General features: G+C 43.6%; 1 protein-coding gene across 5 annotated transcripts in view; it reads left to right on the top strand.

Annotated features, from left to right (window-relative positions):
- The window catches only part of LOC137327844 (potassium voltage-gated channel subfamily KQT member 1), a 699,654-nt gene that overhangs the window by 665,152 nt on the left and 15,483 nt on the right, over positions 1–19,019 (top strand). The window contains exon 18 of one of the 5 annotated variants that reach the window (XM_067993704.1): positions 5,979–7,525. The exons of the other annotated variants lie outside the window; for them this stretch is intronic. Within the exon in view, the coding sequence (XP_067849805.1) occupies positions 5,979–6,059 (81 nt within the window). The 3' untranslated portion in view covers positions 6,060–7,525. Of the gene's footprint in view, positions 1–5,978; positions 7,526–19,019 lie in introns of those variants that run through there. 5 annotated transcript variants of the gene reach the window in all.

Here is a 19,019-nt window from a genome sequence, read left to right as displayed (position 1 = left end):
ACAATTGAGCTAGCATCAACTGCCTTTTGCGGAAGAGAGTTCCAAACTTCTATCACCCTTTGTGTGTAGAAGTGTTTCCTAATTTCACTCCTGAAAGTCCTGGCTCTAATTTTTAAGTTGTGTCCCCTCGTCCTAGACTCCCCAACCAGCGGAAATAGTTTCTCTCTATCTACCCTATCAGTTCCCCTTAATATCTTGAAATCACCCTTAATCCTCTAAATTCCAGGGAATACAACCTAGTTTGTGTAATCTCTCCTCATAATTTAACCCTTGGAGTCCAGATATCATTCTAGTAAATCTACGCTGCGCTCCCTTCAAGACCAATATATCCTTCCTAAGGTGCGATGCCCAGAACTGAACACAGTACTCCAGGTGTGGTCTCACCAGGGCTTTGTATAGCTGCAGCATAACTTCTACCCACTTGTATTCTAGTCCTCCAGATATAAAGGCCAGCATTCTATTAGCCTTTTTGATTATTTTTTGTACCTGTCCATGACATTTTAATGATCTATGTACATGGACCCCTAAGTCTCTTTGGACCTCCACTGTTTCGAGCTTTTCACCATTTAGAAAGAACCCTGATCTTTCCTTTTTAGGTCCAAAGTGGATAACCTCACACTTGCCTACATTGAAACCCATTTGCCATAGATTTGCCCATTCACTTAATCTATTAATAGCTCTGTAATTTCATGCTTCCATCTACACTGCTTACAATGCTGCCTAGTGCCTTTAACAAAGAAAAGCATCCCGAGGGGCTTTACAAAAGACAAATAGAAATAACACAAGGAATCATTATTGTTTCACAATCTCAGGGTGCCCCAAACCGCTTTTCAGCCAAGGAAGTACTTTTGAAATATAGTCACTGTTGTGATGTAGGAAACGTGGCAGCCAATTTGAAGACAACAATATCCCACAAACAGCAATGTGACAATGACCAGATAATTTGTTTTTTACTGGTGTTAGTTGAGAGGTAAACATTGGTCAGGACACCAAGGAGAACTTCCACTACTCTTTTTTGAAATAATAACATGGGATCTTTTACGTCCACCTGAGAGAGAAGACGGGGCCTCGGTTTCACATCACATCCGAAAGTCGGCACCTCTGACAGTACAGCACTCCCTCAGTACTGCACTGAAGTATCGTCTGGATTATCTGTTCAAGTCTCTGTAGTGACCTTCTGACTCAGAGGTGAGAGTGCCACTACTGAGCTGGAAAACGCCCAGATTTCTATGGAACCAAACAATCAGGAAAGAGTCAGCACCTTCAGGAGAGGAGAAAACTGGTGAGAGGGAAAAAAGGATCCTCCTCTGAGAAAAATGTTTTTGAGTCCAGTCAGTACAAATGTTGAAAACAACCGTTAATGCCATGGAGACTCTCGAGTCAAATAATAGTCACTAACTGGTACATGTTGAGTAACACTTTATCATAGAATCATAGTATCATAGAATGATACAGCACAGAAGGAGGCCATTCTTCCCATCATGCCTGTGCTGGCTCTTTGAAAGAGCTACCTAATTAGTCCCACTCCCCTGCTCTTTCCCCATAGCTCTGCAAATTTTTCCCCTTCAAGTATTTATCCAATTCCCTTTTGAATTCCAGACCATAACAACTCATTGCGTAAAAAAAATTCTCCTCATCTCGCCACTGGTTCTTTTGCCAATTATCTTAAATCTGTGTCCTCTGGTTACTAACCCACCTGCCATTGAAAACAGTTTCTCCTTATTTGCTCTATCAAAACCCTTCAAGATTTTGAACACTCCCATTAAACCTCCCCTTAACCTTCTCTGGTCTAAGGAGAACAATCCCAGTTTCTCTAGTCATGCCGCACTGAGGTTAACCTCCAGCCTGCAGATCTGAGGCAAGCCTCGTATGCCACTTCAAAGAGTGAAAGTCTCTCTCCAGCGCTAGGCCCAGTTGGTCATTAGACATGGTCGTAGCACATCATCAGTGAAGCAGCCAAGACTCGAGGAGTGACGCAATCCAGCTTGGCAGCTCAACAGCATTGCTATATTGCCATCCAGCCCAGGCTCTTACATGGTGTAAACAACAGAACAGGACATTTGTTTGCATGATCACATGGGAAGCTGCACATGTGCCACTCTGTGTGGGTCTTTTCATGAATTGGGAGGGAGGGGGACCATTGTTGTTCTGTCATTCTCTTTCCTCTTTCATGTAAAATATTGCAACAAGAAGAAGAAGAAGAAGAAGAAGAGCTTTTATTTATATAGCACCTTTAACATAGTAAAACATCCCAAGGCACTTCACAGGAGCATTATCAGACAAAAATTGACACCAAGCCAAAGGTTATCATTTTTTTTTCTCATCTTGTGGATTTCACTCTCGTCTCTGTGTCAGAAGGTTGTGGGTTTCAAGTCCCACTACAGAGAATTGAACAGATAATCCAGGCTGACACTTCAGTGCAGTACAGAGGGAGTGTTGCACTGTCGGAGGTGCCATTTTTTTGTATGAGACGTTAAGCCGAGGCTCTGTCTGCCCTCTCAGGTGGACATAAAGGATCCCATGGTACTGTTTCGAAGACGAGTGGTTGTCCTGGCCAATATTTATCTTTCAACCAACATAGCTAAAACAGATTATCTGATTATTATCTCATTGCTGTTTGCGGGCCCTTGCTGTGAGCAAATTGGCTGCTGCGTTTCCTACATTACAACAGTGACTACACTTCATAAGTACTTCATTGGCTGTGAAGCGCTTTGGGGCGTCCCTATTGGTGAAAGGCATGATATAAATGCAAATTCTTTCTTTCTATTGAGAAATCGTGATGATCAATGATTGAGGAAATGTATAGTGCGATGGCCCAAGAATAGGAACACAGTGAAATGTATTTATTCCAGCCATTATTCTTCATCATGAGCACAGGGTAAGTGAACATTAATGCCAGATTTTGACCTCATCAGAGTTCAGCAAAGGCAACATGAAGGGTGCTGTAAATATTGGTAAACAGGACCTTACTCAAATCCCATTTGCATGCCAGATGTATCCACACATGATATGAAGGGAGCAAGCTACAGCAAAGTGTCTGTGAGCTCATCTTAGCTCCAGTTCGAGGGAAGTTTCAAGGAGGTTCAAAGCTGCAAAGACTTTGAAGAAAAGCAAAGGCAGCTACACCCCATTTATATTCTGAAAGCAATTCTGTAATGTAGTGAGGCTGCAAGGTGCTCAGAATTCATTGCAGACTGGATTCAGAGCATCAGTGGCAAGATTGGAGCAACTACACATGCTCTGTTATTCAAAAGTTCTTTTTAATATTTGTTCTCAGGATATGGGTGGCACTGGCAAAACCATTTTTATTGCCCATCCCTAGATGACCTAAAAAGGTTGTGGTAGGCCTTCTTCTTGAACTGCTGCAGTTCGCGTGGCTATAGTGGTTCTTCCACAATGGTGTTAGGTGGGGAATTCCAGGATTTTGATTCAGCGACAATGAAGAAACAATATATGTCCATGTCAAGGTGGTGTGTGACTTGGAGGGGAACTTGACCCATGACCTTGTTGCTCTTGTCTTTCCCGGTGGTAGATATCACAGGGCTGGAAGGTGCTATTGAAGTGAGCTTGCTGCAGTGCATCCCGTACATAATACATACTGCACCGGTGATGGAGGAGATGGATATTGGTGGGGTTGCCAATCAAGCAAACTGCTTTGTGCTGGATGATGTTGATCCTCTTGAGTGTTGTTCCAGCTGCACCATGCAACGTTAGACATTCTGTCAGACTCCTGGCTTGAGCCTTGTAGACGGTGGAGATGCATTGAGGAATCAGTAGATGGGAACCCTGGCTGATTTTTCCCTTCCCTGACTTAAGAACTCTGAGGTCAATTGTAGCACTTCTACCATAACTCTGACTGAGATCAGTTATCTCAGCACAGGTTGGAAATCGACCTGAAATTCACCACCAAAACATCCTACTTCTTCCTTTCAAATGCTTCTCCTTTCCATTCTTACCTCACTTACACTGGTACGATACTCTTATCCACACCTTTGTCACCTCCAGGCTCCATTTTTCCAAGCCTCTTCTCATCAGTCTCTCATGCTCCATAAACCCCAGAATTCTGACACCCACATCCTCTTTTGCATTAAATTCTGTTCATCCATCGTCCCTGTTCTTGTGACCTCCACTGACTTTTTCCGTAGTACATTGATTTCTCGTCCTCATTCACAACTCCTTCAATGTCCTCACTCCACCCTATCTCTGCAGCCTCCTCATCCAGTTCCACATCCCCGCTCTCACCCTTTCCTTTTCCAACTCTGATAAGCCGTACATATTGCCCTTCCTCCATTTTACCATCATTTCTCTAGCCTCCGGCCATCTCATCCCTGCACTCTGGAATTCTCTTCCCAAACCCCTCCATCTTGTTCTGTCTCTCCCCACCCTTAAAATCCACCTTAATACCTATCTCTTCAACCTCACTTTCCTATCCCTTAGGAACATAGGAACAGGAGTAGGCCATTCACCCCCTCGAGCCTGTTCTGCCATTCAATCAGGTCCTGGTTAAAATGCAATCGGGGTCCGACTGACGTAATAGGATGCCAATTTGCACAAATTCACGAGACCCCGTCCTGCTTTAGGTGGGCTCCTCATCCGCCTGCAGGTCAAAATCGTCGACGTCTGGAAAGGATCAGGATCTGAGCGGGTATGTGACCTGTTTGTTTTTAACTACCCACCACGCCCAGTGTCCGCTGTGTGGGTAGGGTTAGATCAATCCCTCTCTCCATTTAGCCTGGATCTCATTGCCGGACTGAATTGATGGTGGCAACGTTTCTGAATGTGAGACCATTCCTTCATTTTGTGAATGTAACAGTTTGCTGTGTTTGAGGTGGCAGGAACTGGTTTGTAAGCAGTGTCGCACAATGGCTCAGTAGAGTCTTCAGTCCTATTATGGAATCTGTTCCTTGACCCTCTGCAGTGGGCTCCATTACTGGCCGTTCCACGCAGAGGTTGGGACGCTGATTTATGGAGGCATGGTTGCAATGCCCAGGCAGCTCGGGGTGAAAAACAACACATGTGGGATTTTCCTCCTAGAGTAAACCCTTTTGACTGATTCTGGCTGTTAAAGTGTACGGACTCGGTGGGAGGGGAGGGAGGAGGGGGGGGAGTAGGTTAACACCAGCAGCTTGTATTTCGCTGACACACTGTTATACAGTTCTACTCAATGTCAAGCTATGAAAACACCAGCAAGGGCAGGAAAAAGGTTGGAAATCTGCTCCTCTAATAAAAATGCTCATTTATTGCAAGTACTTTTTTTTAACATGTACGTTTGAATGAGCCAAGCAGGCCATTCTCCCGTAACTTCAAGCAGCCGCTTACTGTTACAGAGGCGATATCGTGGGGCAGACTCAGGAGCAGGTCACTTGCTCATCTTCTTTGGTCAAAGAATGGTGTGAGGCTTTGGGGAGGGATAAGAAATGAGAACTGTTAAAAGAATGGAACCAGGACTGGGGGTATATTTTCCTCTGTGTGTAAATTTAGAGAAAATTTATTTTACTGAACTGTCATTATAAACCAATGATAGAAATTGTCCTTTCCTGTTTCAAGGCCCAAGTTCAAATCTAACCCAGATTTATGGCTGAACCAGTCTTAAATTTCTAGCAGTTACAACCACTGCACAAAAACATATGTAGGCCTACTGGGCCCTCAGGAGAGCTGTCTTCCCCTCTCCCCCTTCCTCTCTCTCTCTCTGCCTCTCTCTCTGCATCTATCTCTGTTCTCTCCCTATGTCTCTTTTCCTTTTTCTCTGCACTCCCTCTGCCTCTTTCTCTCTCCCCCTCTCTCTTTCAGAATCTTTTCCTCTATCTCCTTCTCCCCCTTTCTCTCTATCTTCTCTTTGTCCCAGTTTACTGATGAGAAGGGTGGAGGTGGAAATAAATCACAGCACTCCTTGTAATCTCTCCAGATATATAAAGAATGATAACTCCTTATAACACACTGGATAAACGCTTTTCACAATTTTTTTTTATTTCTAACAGATTCATGGAGTGACCCAATCAGAAACATTAATCAGCATCAAAAAAATCTTAAATTTGACCCCCATTCAAATCCACAAATAAGGGAAGCACAGCAGCTCCTCTCCACTGACAGCAGGAAGACTTAACAGCACCGGCCTTTATAGAGCCTCAGTCTACTTGATTGCCCTAAGTCCCACTGATTGCGACTGACTGAAGTTTGTTTCTGAGTGTGAATTATTAATAATTAATTTTTACAAACCCATCATTTGATTGCAAAAGATTTCAACGAGGGGTGAATCTAGCAGCAGAAACGGGAATACAAGTGCAGCCTTTACTGTTGAAGCACCATTTTCACAAGAAGCCTGCTGTTAGAAACCACTGACTAGCATTAAGCAGCTGGATTCGGTCACTTGACTGATGAGTAAACCTACCCCGGTGCTGCTGGATTAACCAAACAGTAAAGAGTTTGCTGCTAACCCTCCACCCAGGTGTTAGGTTTTATCAGCGCCCCTTACAGATCGCTCTGTGTGACATCATGTGACCTTGGGCCAGACTGTCTGTCAACCATGACAAGTGGGTGTGAATAAACCACACCGTGCTTTTGAAAAGGACAACTCATGTAGTGTTGAAAGGCCCCAGTTTGTAAACAGCACCAAATAGAAGTCAGCTAAGCAGAGCAAAACACCAAACAAAAACACAACAAATCATGAAAGGAGCACAGGGCATTACTTTATCCATACGTTATAAACTTGCTAGCTATATAAAATAGTTTTCCAGATGGCCTTCAGCTAACTCAACGGACGTCTGAATGGCATCATAGGAAAGAGAAGGACTGCTAAAGTCTCACAAGTGTTTCCATCAAATCAATCAAGAGGCAGGATTCTGTAACAAGCATTTGATATTCCAGAACATTTAGTGATCTGGACTTAGTTCTCCCACATATGCTTGAGCCCCTGTTGCACAGTTGCCCACAAGAGCATCTAATGTCGAGACATATAGGGCTACGTTCTCCCTCTTGTCCGCTGTGGGACTGTGCAGGAGACGATAGCAGGATAACACAGTGTACTCTGGCTGATGTGCGGACTTGCCTGTTATGACCCTTAACAAATATACCTCCCTATTAGAGATACCTCCCAACACCTCCCATCATCTGGCTGTTCACCTGATGTCCTCATGGGCTTTGTTGCACATCTTCTCTTTCCTCAGCCACATCAGGTTCTTCATGTTCCTCCTCCTCCTCCTCCAAAGTCACAGTGCCTTATTACAGTTCTAACCTGAGGATAAATGTGTGTGGAAAATCATTTGTGGAGCTATAAGAAGTGTTGGACTATGTGTAAACTGAACTACTGTGGGGGTAGGTTTCCTCTTCTATCTGTAATGAAACTGTAAACCTGTTCTTTATGAACCGTTTTACAATTTTGTCAGACACAGCGCACACATAACCCCGCTGTGACACTGAGGTTTCGCACAAATTTTAACAAGGAAGATGGTTTTGAATTCATGAAAAAGCAGTCGATCATAGGCCAATACCTCAATCTACACATCTGTCGATTTAAAATATATTAAAAATCTTGCCGTGCAATAATTTTGAGTCACTTTTTTATGTCAACATTTATAATGGAAAAACCCTGTTTCAAAATGTCAACATTTTGTAATGGGAAAGGCCATCCTTAGCCACCATTTTGTTTTTTCACTTCATTTTCATGGACTTTCTTTCCCCCATTTTTGTGTGTTTTTAAATAAGATTTTTGGGTCTTTCACCCCAACTTCCAGATATCCCTTCCCCTTCGAACCCCCTGACCAATTTGTAGATGCCTGATTCCAATTTTGGGACTTGGGCCTTGGCCTGCCCGCTTCCCACCTACCTTGTTTCCTTTCCTCGGTAGTACTGAATTGATCTTAGCAATTAGGCCTACCCACCGACCCATTTCCAGCTGCCAGATTGGCACTGGGACTGTCTCCTGTTCCTTTGGTTTCATATTAGTAGTGGTCGTGCCTCAAGCTTACAGCTTTGGGCCTCATTGTCTCATCGCCCTCCCCTCCAATGCACCCTTGATCCCGTGACCTCTGTCCTCTGATCTACCTACCCTGTACTTACCTGCACCCCTCCTTCCTACTCAAAGCCCTTTTCCAAACATCTGACCCTTGTGCTAGCTAAACCAGCGCAGAAGTCTTGGCGGAGACATAAAGTGGTAATCCATAATATCTTAAAATTGGTAGGTAAGTCGTAACATTCCATGTTACAGGTGATGCTGTGATAGGAGTTTCAATGTTAAGAGACCTGCTTTTGCTGGCCTTAATATGTAACACTATTTTTCTGGCTCCCCTTATCCATATCTAATCTACCAGAGTCGGTCTTGGAGCAGAACAGGGCCAGTAACAGCTCAAAAGATAGGGGCCATGATGTGGAGATGCCGGTGATGGACTGGGGTTGACAAATGTAAAGAATCTTACAACACCAGGTTATAGTCCAACAATTTTATTTGAAAATCACAAGTTTTCGGAGGCTTTCTCCTTCGTCAGGTGAATGTGGGAATCCTTGAACGTTTCGCATTTATATTCAGAGAACAATACCTGGTGATTACAGATAATCTTTCCAACTGCCCGTTGTCAAGGCAATCAAAGTGTTCAGACAGAGAGGTGTTACCTACAAGACCACCGAATATACAAACGGCCAGATCACAAGACAGAGAGAGAGAGGGAGAAACATCCGAAAGGAAGAGAAAGACAGAGAATGACCCGTTGTATTAAAAACAGATAACTTTTATTCGCTGGTGGGGTTACGTGTAGCGTGACATGAACCCAAGATCCCGGTTGAGGCCGTCCTCATGGGTGCGGAACTTGGCTATCAATTTCTGCTCGACGATTTTGCATTGTCGTGTGTCTCGAAGGCCGCCTTGGAGAACGCTTACCCGAAGATCGGAGGCTGAATGTCCTTGACTGCTGAAGTGTTCCCCGACTGGGAGGGAACCCTCCTGTCTGGCGATTGTTGTGCGGTGTCCGTTCATCCGTTGTCGCAGTGTCTGCATGGTCTCGCCAATGTACCATGCTCCGGGGCATCCTTTCCTGCAACGTATGAGGTAGACAACGTTGGCTGAGTCACAGGAGTACTGGGTCATAATGGTTCATAATGGTTCAGGAACCATAATGGTTCATACTCCTGTGACTCGGCCAACGTTGTCTACCTCATACGTTGCGGGAAAGGATGCCCCGGAGCATGGTACATTGGCGAGACCATGCAGACACTGCGACAACGGATGAACGGACACCGCACAACAATCGCCAGACAGGAGGGTTCCCTCCCAGTCGGGGAAGACTTCAGCAGTCAAGGACATTCAGCCACCGATCTTCGGGTAAGCGTTCTCCAAGGCGGCCTTCGAGACACACGACAACGCAAAATCGTCGAGCAGAAATTGATAGCCAAGTTCCGCACCCATGAGGACGGCCTCAACCGGGATCTTGGGTTCATGTCACGCTACACGTAACCCCACCAGCGAATAAAAGTTATCTGTTTTTAATACAACGGGTCATTCTCTGTCTTTCTCTTCCTTTCGGATGTTTCTCCCTCTCTCTCTCTGTCTTGTGATCTGGCCGTTTGTATATTCGGTGGTCTTGTAGGTAACACCTCTCTGTCTGAACACTTTGATTGCCTTGACAACGGGCAGTTGGAAAGATTATCTGTAATCACCAGGTATTGTTCTCTGAATATAAATGCGAAACGTTCAAGGATTCCCACATTCACCTGACGAAGGAGAAAGCCTCCGAAAACTTGTGATTTTCAAATAAAATTGTTGGACTATAACCTGGTGTTGTAAGATTCTTTACAAAAGATAGGGGGAAGCAAAATCTGTGCAGTACAAGGGGGATCTTTCCAAAAATCGAGGCAATTAATGTGGTAAAAAATAAAAATCAGGGCTGTAAATGTTCCTTAAAATTGGGGCACTAAATATATTTGCTGATAATCAGTGTAAACATTTAAATAGGGGTAAAAACAGAAAAGGAAGGGCAGGTGACAGAAGTGTTAGTGAGGGATCACTTTGGGACCAGTGATCATAATTCCATTAGTTTTAAGATAGCTATGGAGAAGGATAGGTCTGGCCCAAAAGTTAAAATTCTAAATTGGGGAAAGGCCAATTTTGATGGTATTAGACAGGAACTTTCAGAAGTTGGTTGGGAGAGTCTGTTGGCAGGCAAAGGGACGTCTGGTAAGTGGGAGGCTTTCAAAAGTGTGTTAACCAGGGTTCAGGGTAAGCACATTCCTTATAAAGTGAAGGGCAAGGCTAGTAGAAGTAGGGAACCTTGGATGACTCGGGAGATTGAGGCCCTAGTCAAAAAGAAGAAAGAGGCATATGACATGCATAGGCAGCTGGGATCAAGTGGATCCCTTGAAGAGTATAGAGATTGCCGGAGTAGAGTTAAGAGAGAAATCAGGAGGGCAAAAAGGGGACATGAGATTGCTTTGGCAGATAAGGCAAAGGAGAATCCAAAGAGCTTCTACAAATACATAAAGGGCAAAAGAGTAACTAGGGAGAGAGTAGGGCCTCTTAAGGATCAACAAGGTCATCTATGTGCGGAACCACAAGAGATGGGTGAGATCCTGAATGAATATTTCACATCGGTATTTACGGTTGAGAAAGGCATGGATGTTAGGGAACTTGGGGAAATAAACAGTGATGTCTTGAGGAGTGTACATATTACAGAGAGGGAGGTGCTGGAAGTCTTAACGCGCATCAAGGTAGATAAATCTCCGGGACCTGATGAAATGTATCCCAGGACGTTATGGGAGGTTAGGGAGGCAATTGCGGGTCCCCTAGCAGAGATATTTGAATCATCCACCGCTACAGGTGAGGTGCCTGAAGATTGGAGGGTAGCAAATGTTGTGCCTTTGTTTAAGAAGGGCGGCAGGGAAAAGCCTTGGAACTACAGACCGGTGAGCCTGACATCTGTAGTGGGTAAGTTGTTAGAGGGTATTCTGAGGGACAGGATCTACAGGCATTTGGACAGGCAGGGACTAATTAGGAACAGTCAGCATGGTTTTGTGAGAGGAAAATCATGTCTCACGAATTTGATTGAGTTTTTTGAAGGGGTAACCAAGAAGATAGATGAGGGCTGTGCAGTAGACGTGGTCTACATGGACTTCAGCAAAGCCTTTGACAAGGTACCGCATGGTAGGTTGTTACATAAGGTTAAATCTCATGGGATCCAAGGTGAGGTAGCCAATTGGATACAAAATTGGCTTGACGACAGAAGACAGAGGGTGGTTGTCGAGGGTTGTTTTTCAAACTGGATGCCTGTGTCCAGCGGTGTGCCTCAGGGATCGGTGCTGGGTCCGCTGTTATTTGTTATTTATATTAATGATTTGGATGAGAATTTAGGAGGCATGGTTAGTAAGTTTGCAGATGACACCAAGATTGGTGGCATTGTGGACAGTGAAGAAGGTTATCTAGGATTGCAACGGGATCTTGATAAATTGGGCCAGTGGGCCGATGAATGGCAGATGGAGTTTAATTTAGATAAATGTGAGGTGATGCATTTTGGTAGATCGAATCGGGCCAGGACCTACTCCGTTAATGGTAGGGCGTTGGGGAGAGTTATAGAACAAAGAGATCTAGGAGTACAGGTTCATAGCTTCTTGAAAGTGGAGTCACAGGTGGATAGGGTGGTGAAGAAGGCATTCGGCATGCTTGGTTTCATTGGTCAGAACATTGAATGCAGGTGTTGGGATGTCTTGTTGAAGTTGTACAGGGCATTGGTGAGGCCACACTTGGAATACTGTGTACAGTTCTGGTCACCCTATTATAGAAAGGATATTATTAAACTAGAAAGACTGCAGAAAAGATTTACTAGGATGCTACCGGGACTTGATGGTTTGACTTATAGGGAGAGGTTAGACAGACTGGGACTTTTTTCCCTGGAGAGTAGGAGGTTAAGGGGTGATCTTATAGAAGTCTATAAAATAATGAGGGGCATAGATAAGGTAGATAGTCAAAATCTTTTCCCAAAGGTAGGGGAGTCTATAACGAGGGGGCATAGATTTAAGGTGAGAGGGGAGAGATACAAAAGGGTCCAGAGGGGCAATTTTTTCACTCAAAGGGTGGTGAGTGTCTGGAACGAGCTGCCAGAGGCAGTAGTAGAGGCGGGTACAATTTTGTCTTTTAAAAAGCATTTGGACAGTTACATGGGTAAGATGGGTATAGAGGGATATGGGGCAAGTGCAGGAAATTGGGACTAGCTTCGTGGTATAAACTGGGCGACATGGACATGTTGGGCCGAAGGGCCTGTTTCCATGTTGTAACTTCTATGATTCTATGATTCGATGCTGGAAATACTCAGCAAGTCAGGCAGCATCTGTGGAGAAAGAAACAGAGTTAATGTTTCAGGTCGATGACCTTTCGTCAGAACTGGAAGAAGTTAAAGATTTAACAATTTTAAAGCAAATACAGAGCCAGGCAAAGGGGAGGAGACAGTTCCAATAAACAAAGAAATTCTGCACCAACAGGAAATACCTTCTGATTGACTTCAGGAGTCACACTTGAAGAGAAAGCTAGTCTGACTCCTAGGGCAAAATTTTCACTGCCAGCTGGGAAGGGAGCGGGGTGGGGTGGGGGGGATGATTTTCGGGTGCGAAACCCGGAAGGTAAGTTGGTGGGTCGCAATCTGCGATCACGACCTTAATGAGGCCAATAATTTTTACTTCTGGGTTTTGCAGGCTGGCTGGCTGGCTGTCAGACAGGAAGGCCTGTGGTAGCAGGCCGCAGCCAGGGATCGGAGGGAGGGAGGAGAGGAGATCGGGGAGCTGGAAAGCTGTTATTTTAACCTCCCCCAACCCACCCGTTCTTGGGTATTAAAATTTACCCGCTAATGTTTCTACGTAACAACAGTGACTACATTTCAAAAGTAATTCAGTGGCTGTGACACATCCCGAGAACTTAAAAGACCTTCTATATGAATGGAAGCAAGTTCGTTCTTTCTTTCTGATTGACCTAAAGATCTGCCTACGGCCAATCGGCTTTTAATTGACCTCAGGAAGGCAAAGCAGTTATCCTTTATGGTCTTAAAGTGATGCCAAGTTACACGTAGCTGCACTTTAGCAACATCATTATACAACAAATAATGGTGGGCGGATATTTTTCCCCCCACAGAAAACCAGTCAAAAATACCGCCACGCTGTGTTTGCTGCCAGAACATGGGCAAACCCTTCCTATGTGTATTTACTTTCTTTATTTTGTTCTCGTATGTCGCCAGATGGTAGAGAGGGAAAGGGCACTGGAATAAAACCAGTGTAAGGGATCATGTGATGTGAGGCGCCCAAACAGCATGGGCATCAAACCTGCTGTAAACATTGTTTGATGGTGTATAGTGGGAAATCAAGGCCAGATATGATGCCAAGTTTGAACTTTTGCCACTGCATTCGACTGAAACCAGCTCAGTCTGGTTCTTTGCGCTCGTAAACAGCACATGATTGCCATGACATCGCAGATAGTATAATGCAGTTTTTATTATTATTTGGAAGATGCTTTTTGCTGGAAGGAATCTTCAAACCCAAAGACTGTCTGTGAAAGGTCAGTATTCTGTAAGCTTCACACTGCTTACATACATATTTATCACAGAGTGGCCTGTTTACAAAATTGCAATGACATGCAATGTGCTACAAATGAAAGAATGTTCTGTTCAGTGAAGGTGAAGGATACTCTGTTGTTGATTAGAATTTTATCAGCACATGATGATTGCTAAATCTTTAGGGTACACCGTTTAATAATAACTGTAAAATTTGACTCAACGCAAGCTTTCGCTCGTTAAATAAAGCTATCACATGGTCCATTGTGGTTGTTAATGTTATCCATCTTAAACTCAGAGAGTCTCAACACCACAACCATGAGTTTCTCTGACCTTCTACCTAATATTACAGGAGACACTTCCAGTGCAAATCCAGGAAGCAGGTTCCAGGGTTATCCTTCAGTGCCATGTTGCTCGATATAGACATTCCCTTAGCTCCATCCTAAAGATAACATGATGCTTCTCCCAGCACTAAATCCAGGTCGATACAGTTTAGTTCCCATCTCCGCCAGTACCTCAGGCTAGACTGTTTAATAACATGACACAGTGGTACAAAGGTCCCAATGTGTGAGGCCAAAATGAAAGGTCTTCCTGCTTTTTCACTTCCCCTTCATGAGCACCTTGCCATGCTCAAATAGGAGTCAACTCCAGAAGCCGTAATAAACAATACAACCAGACACGAATTCCAAGACATGAGCTTCCATTACAAAAGTTAGTTGTGTTAGCTGTGACTCAATTGGTAGCACTCTCATCCTTGGAGTCAGAAGGTTGTGGGTTCAAGTCCCACTCCGGGGACTTGAGTATAAAATCTACACTGACACTTTAGTGCAGTACTGAGGGAGTGCTGCACTGTCATGAAGGTACTGTTTTTCAGATGAGATGTTAAAGCCAAGGCCCTGTCTACCCTTTCAGGTGAATGTAAAAAATCTCAAGGCACTATTCGAAGAAGAGCAGGGGAGTTCTCCCTGGTGCCCTGGCCAATATTTATCACTCAAACAGAAAATCTGGTCATTTATCTCACTGCTGTGTGTGGGACCTTGCTGTGTGCAAATTGTCTGTCGCGTTTCCTAAATTTCAAAAGTACTTCATTGGCTGTAAAGCTCTTTGGGACGTCCTAAGGTCAAGAAAGGCACTATATAAATGCAAGTTCTTTCGTTTCCTTCTCTATATCCTCCCACTTGGTGATGATGTCTACCCATAGTGTACCACCGAATTTAATAATCGTGGCGTATATTTCATATATTAACAGTAGAACTATCAGTGCTGTCAATGTTTGGTGTTTTGCTGGTTTTATCATAGTACCAAGAGACTTTGCAAAATACCTAAGCGGCATGAGCTCAACTTCATCTTCATCTTCTTCCCAGCTCAACAGATTCGGATATGGGTTAATCAGTCCCAAGGGTTTTACATTTTTTAAAATTCATTCTGGGGATGTGGGTGTTACTGGCAAGGCCAGCATTTAGTTGCCTTGAGAAGGTGGCGGGAACCTCGTTCTTGAACTGCTGGTAGCAGTTTGATACAACTGAGTGGCTTGTTAGTTCACTCAAGAGGGCAGTTAAGACTCAATCACTTTGGTATGGGACTGGAATCACATATAGACTGTCAGGTTTCCTTCCCTAAAGGACAATAGTGAACCAGTTGGTTTTTACAACAATCCAATAGCTTCATGGTCACTTTTACTGATATCAGCTTTTTATTTCCAGAATTTTTAAAACCAAATTCAAATTCTCCAACTACCATGATGAGGTTTAAACCCACAGTCTCTCGATTATTAGTCTAAGGTCTGCTGGATTACTAGTGCAGTAACATAACCACTAGGCTACCATTACCTCTTCAGCAGTTAGTTTTACAAATATTGGCATGGTCAGCCTTTGGAGGACAGAGTCCATCATAACCATTTCTGAGTTAAGGCAAACAAGAATGTAAATGTTGAGGGGCACCCTCTCTAAATTGGAGCAGAGGAATGTATAAGTGTTTGGGGGAGAACCACTGGCCCTGTGTCTAAGGTGCTGAGCTATTGTAAATCTTGCGAGCGCCTCAGCCAAGCTCGGGCAGTGAAAGAGCGTAATCACCAAACAATCCTATTGAGTTTGGATAAACCTGTCCAAGTTCAATCTCCATGAGTAAAGCGGGGAGGTGAGGGGGCAATTTCTTTTGCCAGTTGTGTGCAAAAGGTCACACTGAGGGCAACCGGCCACGAAGTGTGTGAGAGGATTAATAATCTGGAAAAAAAGATAATTGACAGGTTTCAAGGATTGAGACAAAAAAAGTTTGTCAGTTAAGACTGGTCAAGCCAATTTATTTTCCAAAGAGTTTTTAGTTTTACTCCTTTGGATATTATTTCATTCTAGTTTCTTAAATGAATGTTTGAATCAAATGAAATATTCAGCAGCGTCCAAAGTTCCCAGAGCCACTGAAAGAGCAGTCAACTTCTGAAATAAAACCCTGGGAACTTTGCACTATTGACAAAAAGAATTACAAGAAGGAATTTTCTCATTCAGTTTGAACAGATAGCTAACATTATTGGTAAATATTGATAGTGTATTAGGCTGTACTCTCGGGTTATATTAATTGAAAAAACAAATGGATCTGTCATGTTGTGCAAAGGAGTTTGCCATTCCCATCTGTGCTGAGATTAGTTGCTGGCTGTTCTGTGAGGTTTCAGCAGACCCTCAGTGGAAGCAATCCAGTCATGCTGTTTGACAGGTGCATAATTAGGAATTTTAGCAAAGCCTGAACGTTCCCAGAATACACTGAGAATCTGTATTTGGGTTTTGGGAATTCGGTTAGCATTTGATTGTGGACAACTAAACTGTAATGTTTACTGAAGAGCTTAATGGTGCCTGTGATTTGTATGATGTAGGTCATACTGGATCTTCAAACCTTCCCGGGGGAACAGACTTGCATGAGGTGCTGACTAATTGAGTCCCTCATGAAATGACTCGTCGGGCTCAAGGACCAATTAGTTACACTGCACACTCTATGTGAGGAGGAAAAGTATCTGAAATACTTTCTATGAGGTTGTCACCAGTGCGACAGAGGGACGCAGTGCACCGAACAGTAAGATAAGGATGGAAGCCCCAAGGAATTATAAAAGGAGTAGGCAGGAAACAGACGGAGCCTGTGGAACTAAAGTTGTCCGACAGTTTTTCAGCATTGGAAGTGGGCAAGAATGGAACTGCAGGGGATGGTAACCACAAGCAGGATAATGGCTCAGGGCAGCAAGTGTTTGCTTAAGGGGAATGAGAAGAGACAAGATTAAAGGCATTACCATAGATATAAGGGACTCCATAGTAAGAGGGATTGATAGAATTTACTGCAAGCACAGCTGGGAATCCCGAATGGTATTTTGCTTCTCATGTGCCAGGTTTTGGGACCTGACCAAGAGGTGGATAAAATCCTACAATAAGAGAGGGAGGAACTTGGCTCTTGTGGGAGCCAACGACATAGGTAGCTGTAGAACGAAGGTCCTTAAAAGGGATTTCAGAAGCTACGCAAAAGACTGAAGAAAAGGACTACCAGGGTAGTAATCACAGGTATACTGCCCATGTCATATGCTGGACCCATTAAGGAGAGCCAGATTAGGCAGGTGAGTGAGTGGTGTAGGAGAGGGAGTTGAAATTTTTGTCCCACTGGGACCATTTCTGAGGGAAGCTGAAGCTGTACTATTAGGACAGCCTTCACCTAAGCTAAGAAGGCACATTCATTTTGGCTGAAAAAAATAAGTTGGGATGGATTTAAACGAGGGGTGGAATAGATCACACTGTTGACCAATTATTAGGAAGGAGTCAGGCGGATACAGCGAGGAGGCCAAGGAATGATATAGACAAGCTGGTGGCATACCAGATGTATTGACGTGAATTCTAAGTTTATGAGAAATAAAATGGATGAATTAAAAGTGATAGTAAATAGGGAGCTAATAATTACTGTAAAAGCTACTGAAACCTGGCTAAAGGAAAAGGATGACAGGCAAACAAATCTGCAGAGCTGTGTTTGCTTCAGGAAGAATAAAGAAAGAAGAAAGTGATGAGGTGGCTTATCAGGGAAGACTTAGAGAAGAAGGAACATGGAACTAAGATGGACGCCAGGGATTTCCTCGGGAATTCCCTCGATTGGCCACTGTAGCGGCGGCAGAAGATCGGCAGAAATCCCGGGTACACCGCATGGACATGGTTCGCCCCCAAAGTTACAATGGCCAATCAAGAGAACCCCCAAGGAAATTCCTAGCAAAAGTCTCTTTCGGTTTATCTGGAAAATAGGGGGAAAATGTTAGTGGCAGGAATATATTATAGGAAACTATTAAATAAAATGCTGGTGCTGTGGGGGATCAGAAAAAAGATTAGAAGAGGAGGCTTCCATTGTAATCACGGAGGAGATTAATCTTTCTGACTTAGACTAGGACTTACAGTGAGGACAATCTGTATGCGTGACGACCTTTACTGAAGTACTTCAAGTATCTTTTTCAACAGTAGATGAGGGAACCCATTAGAGGGAAAGAAATATTGGATTTGCTTCTGACTAATGAGGGAGTAGAAGGTAATAAATGATGTTAATCATAAAAACTAACTGGATTCTAGGAGAGTAGAAGTTAAGGGGATAAAATGTTGCCTGAAAGGAATAAAATGGGAAAAGCTATTTAAAGAGAACGGTGTGGAGGAAAAATGGGAATGCTTTAAAGACATTTTGTTTTCATTTCACAGTGTTATATTTTTGGTGTTTTTAAATCTTCTTATAGAATCATAGACTCATTGAAAGGTTACAGCATGGAAGGAGGCCGTTCAGCCCATCGAATCTGCGCCGGATCTATGCAAGAGCAATCCAGCTAGTCCCATTCCCTCGCCCTATCCCCGTAGCCTTTCATTTTTTTTCCTTTCAAGTACTTATCCAGTTTCTCTCCATCTACTCTGTCCAGACCCTTCATGATTTTAAACACCTCTATCAAATCTCCTCGCAACTGTCTCTGTTTCAAGGAGAACAACCCCAGCTTCTCCAGTCTATCCACGTAACTAAAGTCCCTCATCCCTGGAATCATTCTAGTAAATCTCTTCTGCACCCTCTCTAAAGCCTTCACATCTTTCCTAAAGTGCGGTGCCCAGAACTGGACACAATACTCCAGTTGCGGCCGAACCAGTGTTTTATAAAGGTTCATCATGACTTCCTTGCTTTTGTACTCTCTGCCTTCTGTTTATAATTGTAAACATTCTGTTTATAAAACCCAGGATCCCGTATGCTTTTTTAACCGCTTTCTCAACCTGCCCTGCCACCTTCATGAGTGTAGATGAAAACATAAAATTACAAAGCGATATTGATAGATTAGGTGAATGGGCAAAACTGTGGCAAATGGAATTCAATGTAGACAAATGTGAGGTCATCCACTTTGGATCAAAAAAAGATAGAACAAGGTACTTTCTAAATGGTAAAAAGTTAAAAACAGTGGGACTTAGGGGTTCAGGTACATAGATCATTGAAGTGTCATGAACAGGTGCAGAAAATAATCAATAAGGC

The sequence above is a fragment of the Heptranchias perlo genome, chromosome 12 (assembly GCF_035084215.1).
Source record: "Heptranchias perlo isolate sHepPer1 chromosome 12, sHepPer1.hap1, whole genome shotgun sequence".
Lineage (NCBI taxonomy): Eukaryota > Metazoa > Chordata > Chondrichthyes > Hexanchiformes > Hexanchidae > Heptranchias > Heptranchias perlo.
The sequence above is the reverse complement of the archived record's forward strand: the minus strand, read 5'-3'. Positions and strand labels throughout refer to the sequence as shown.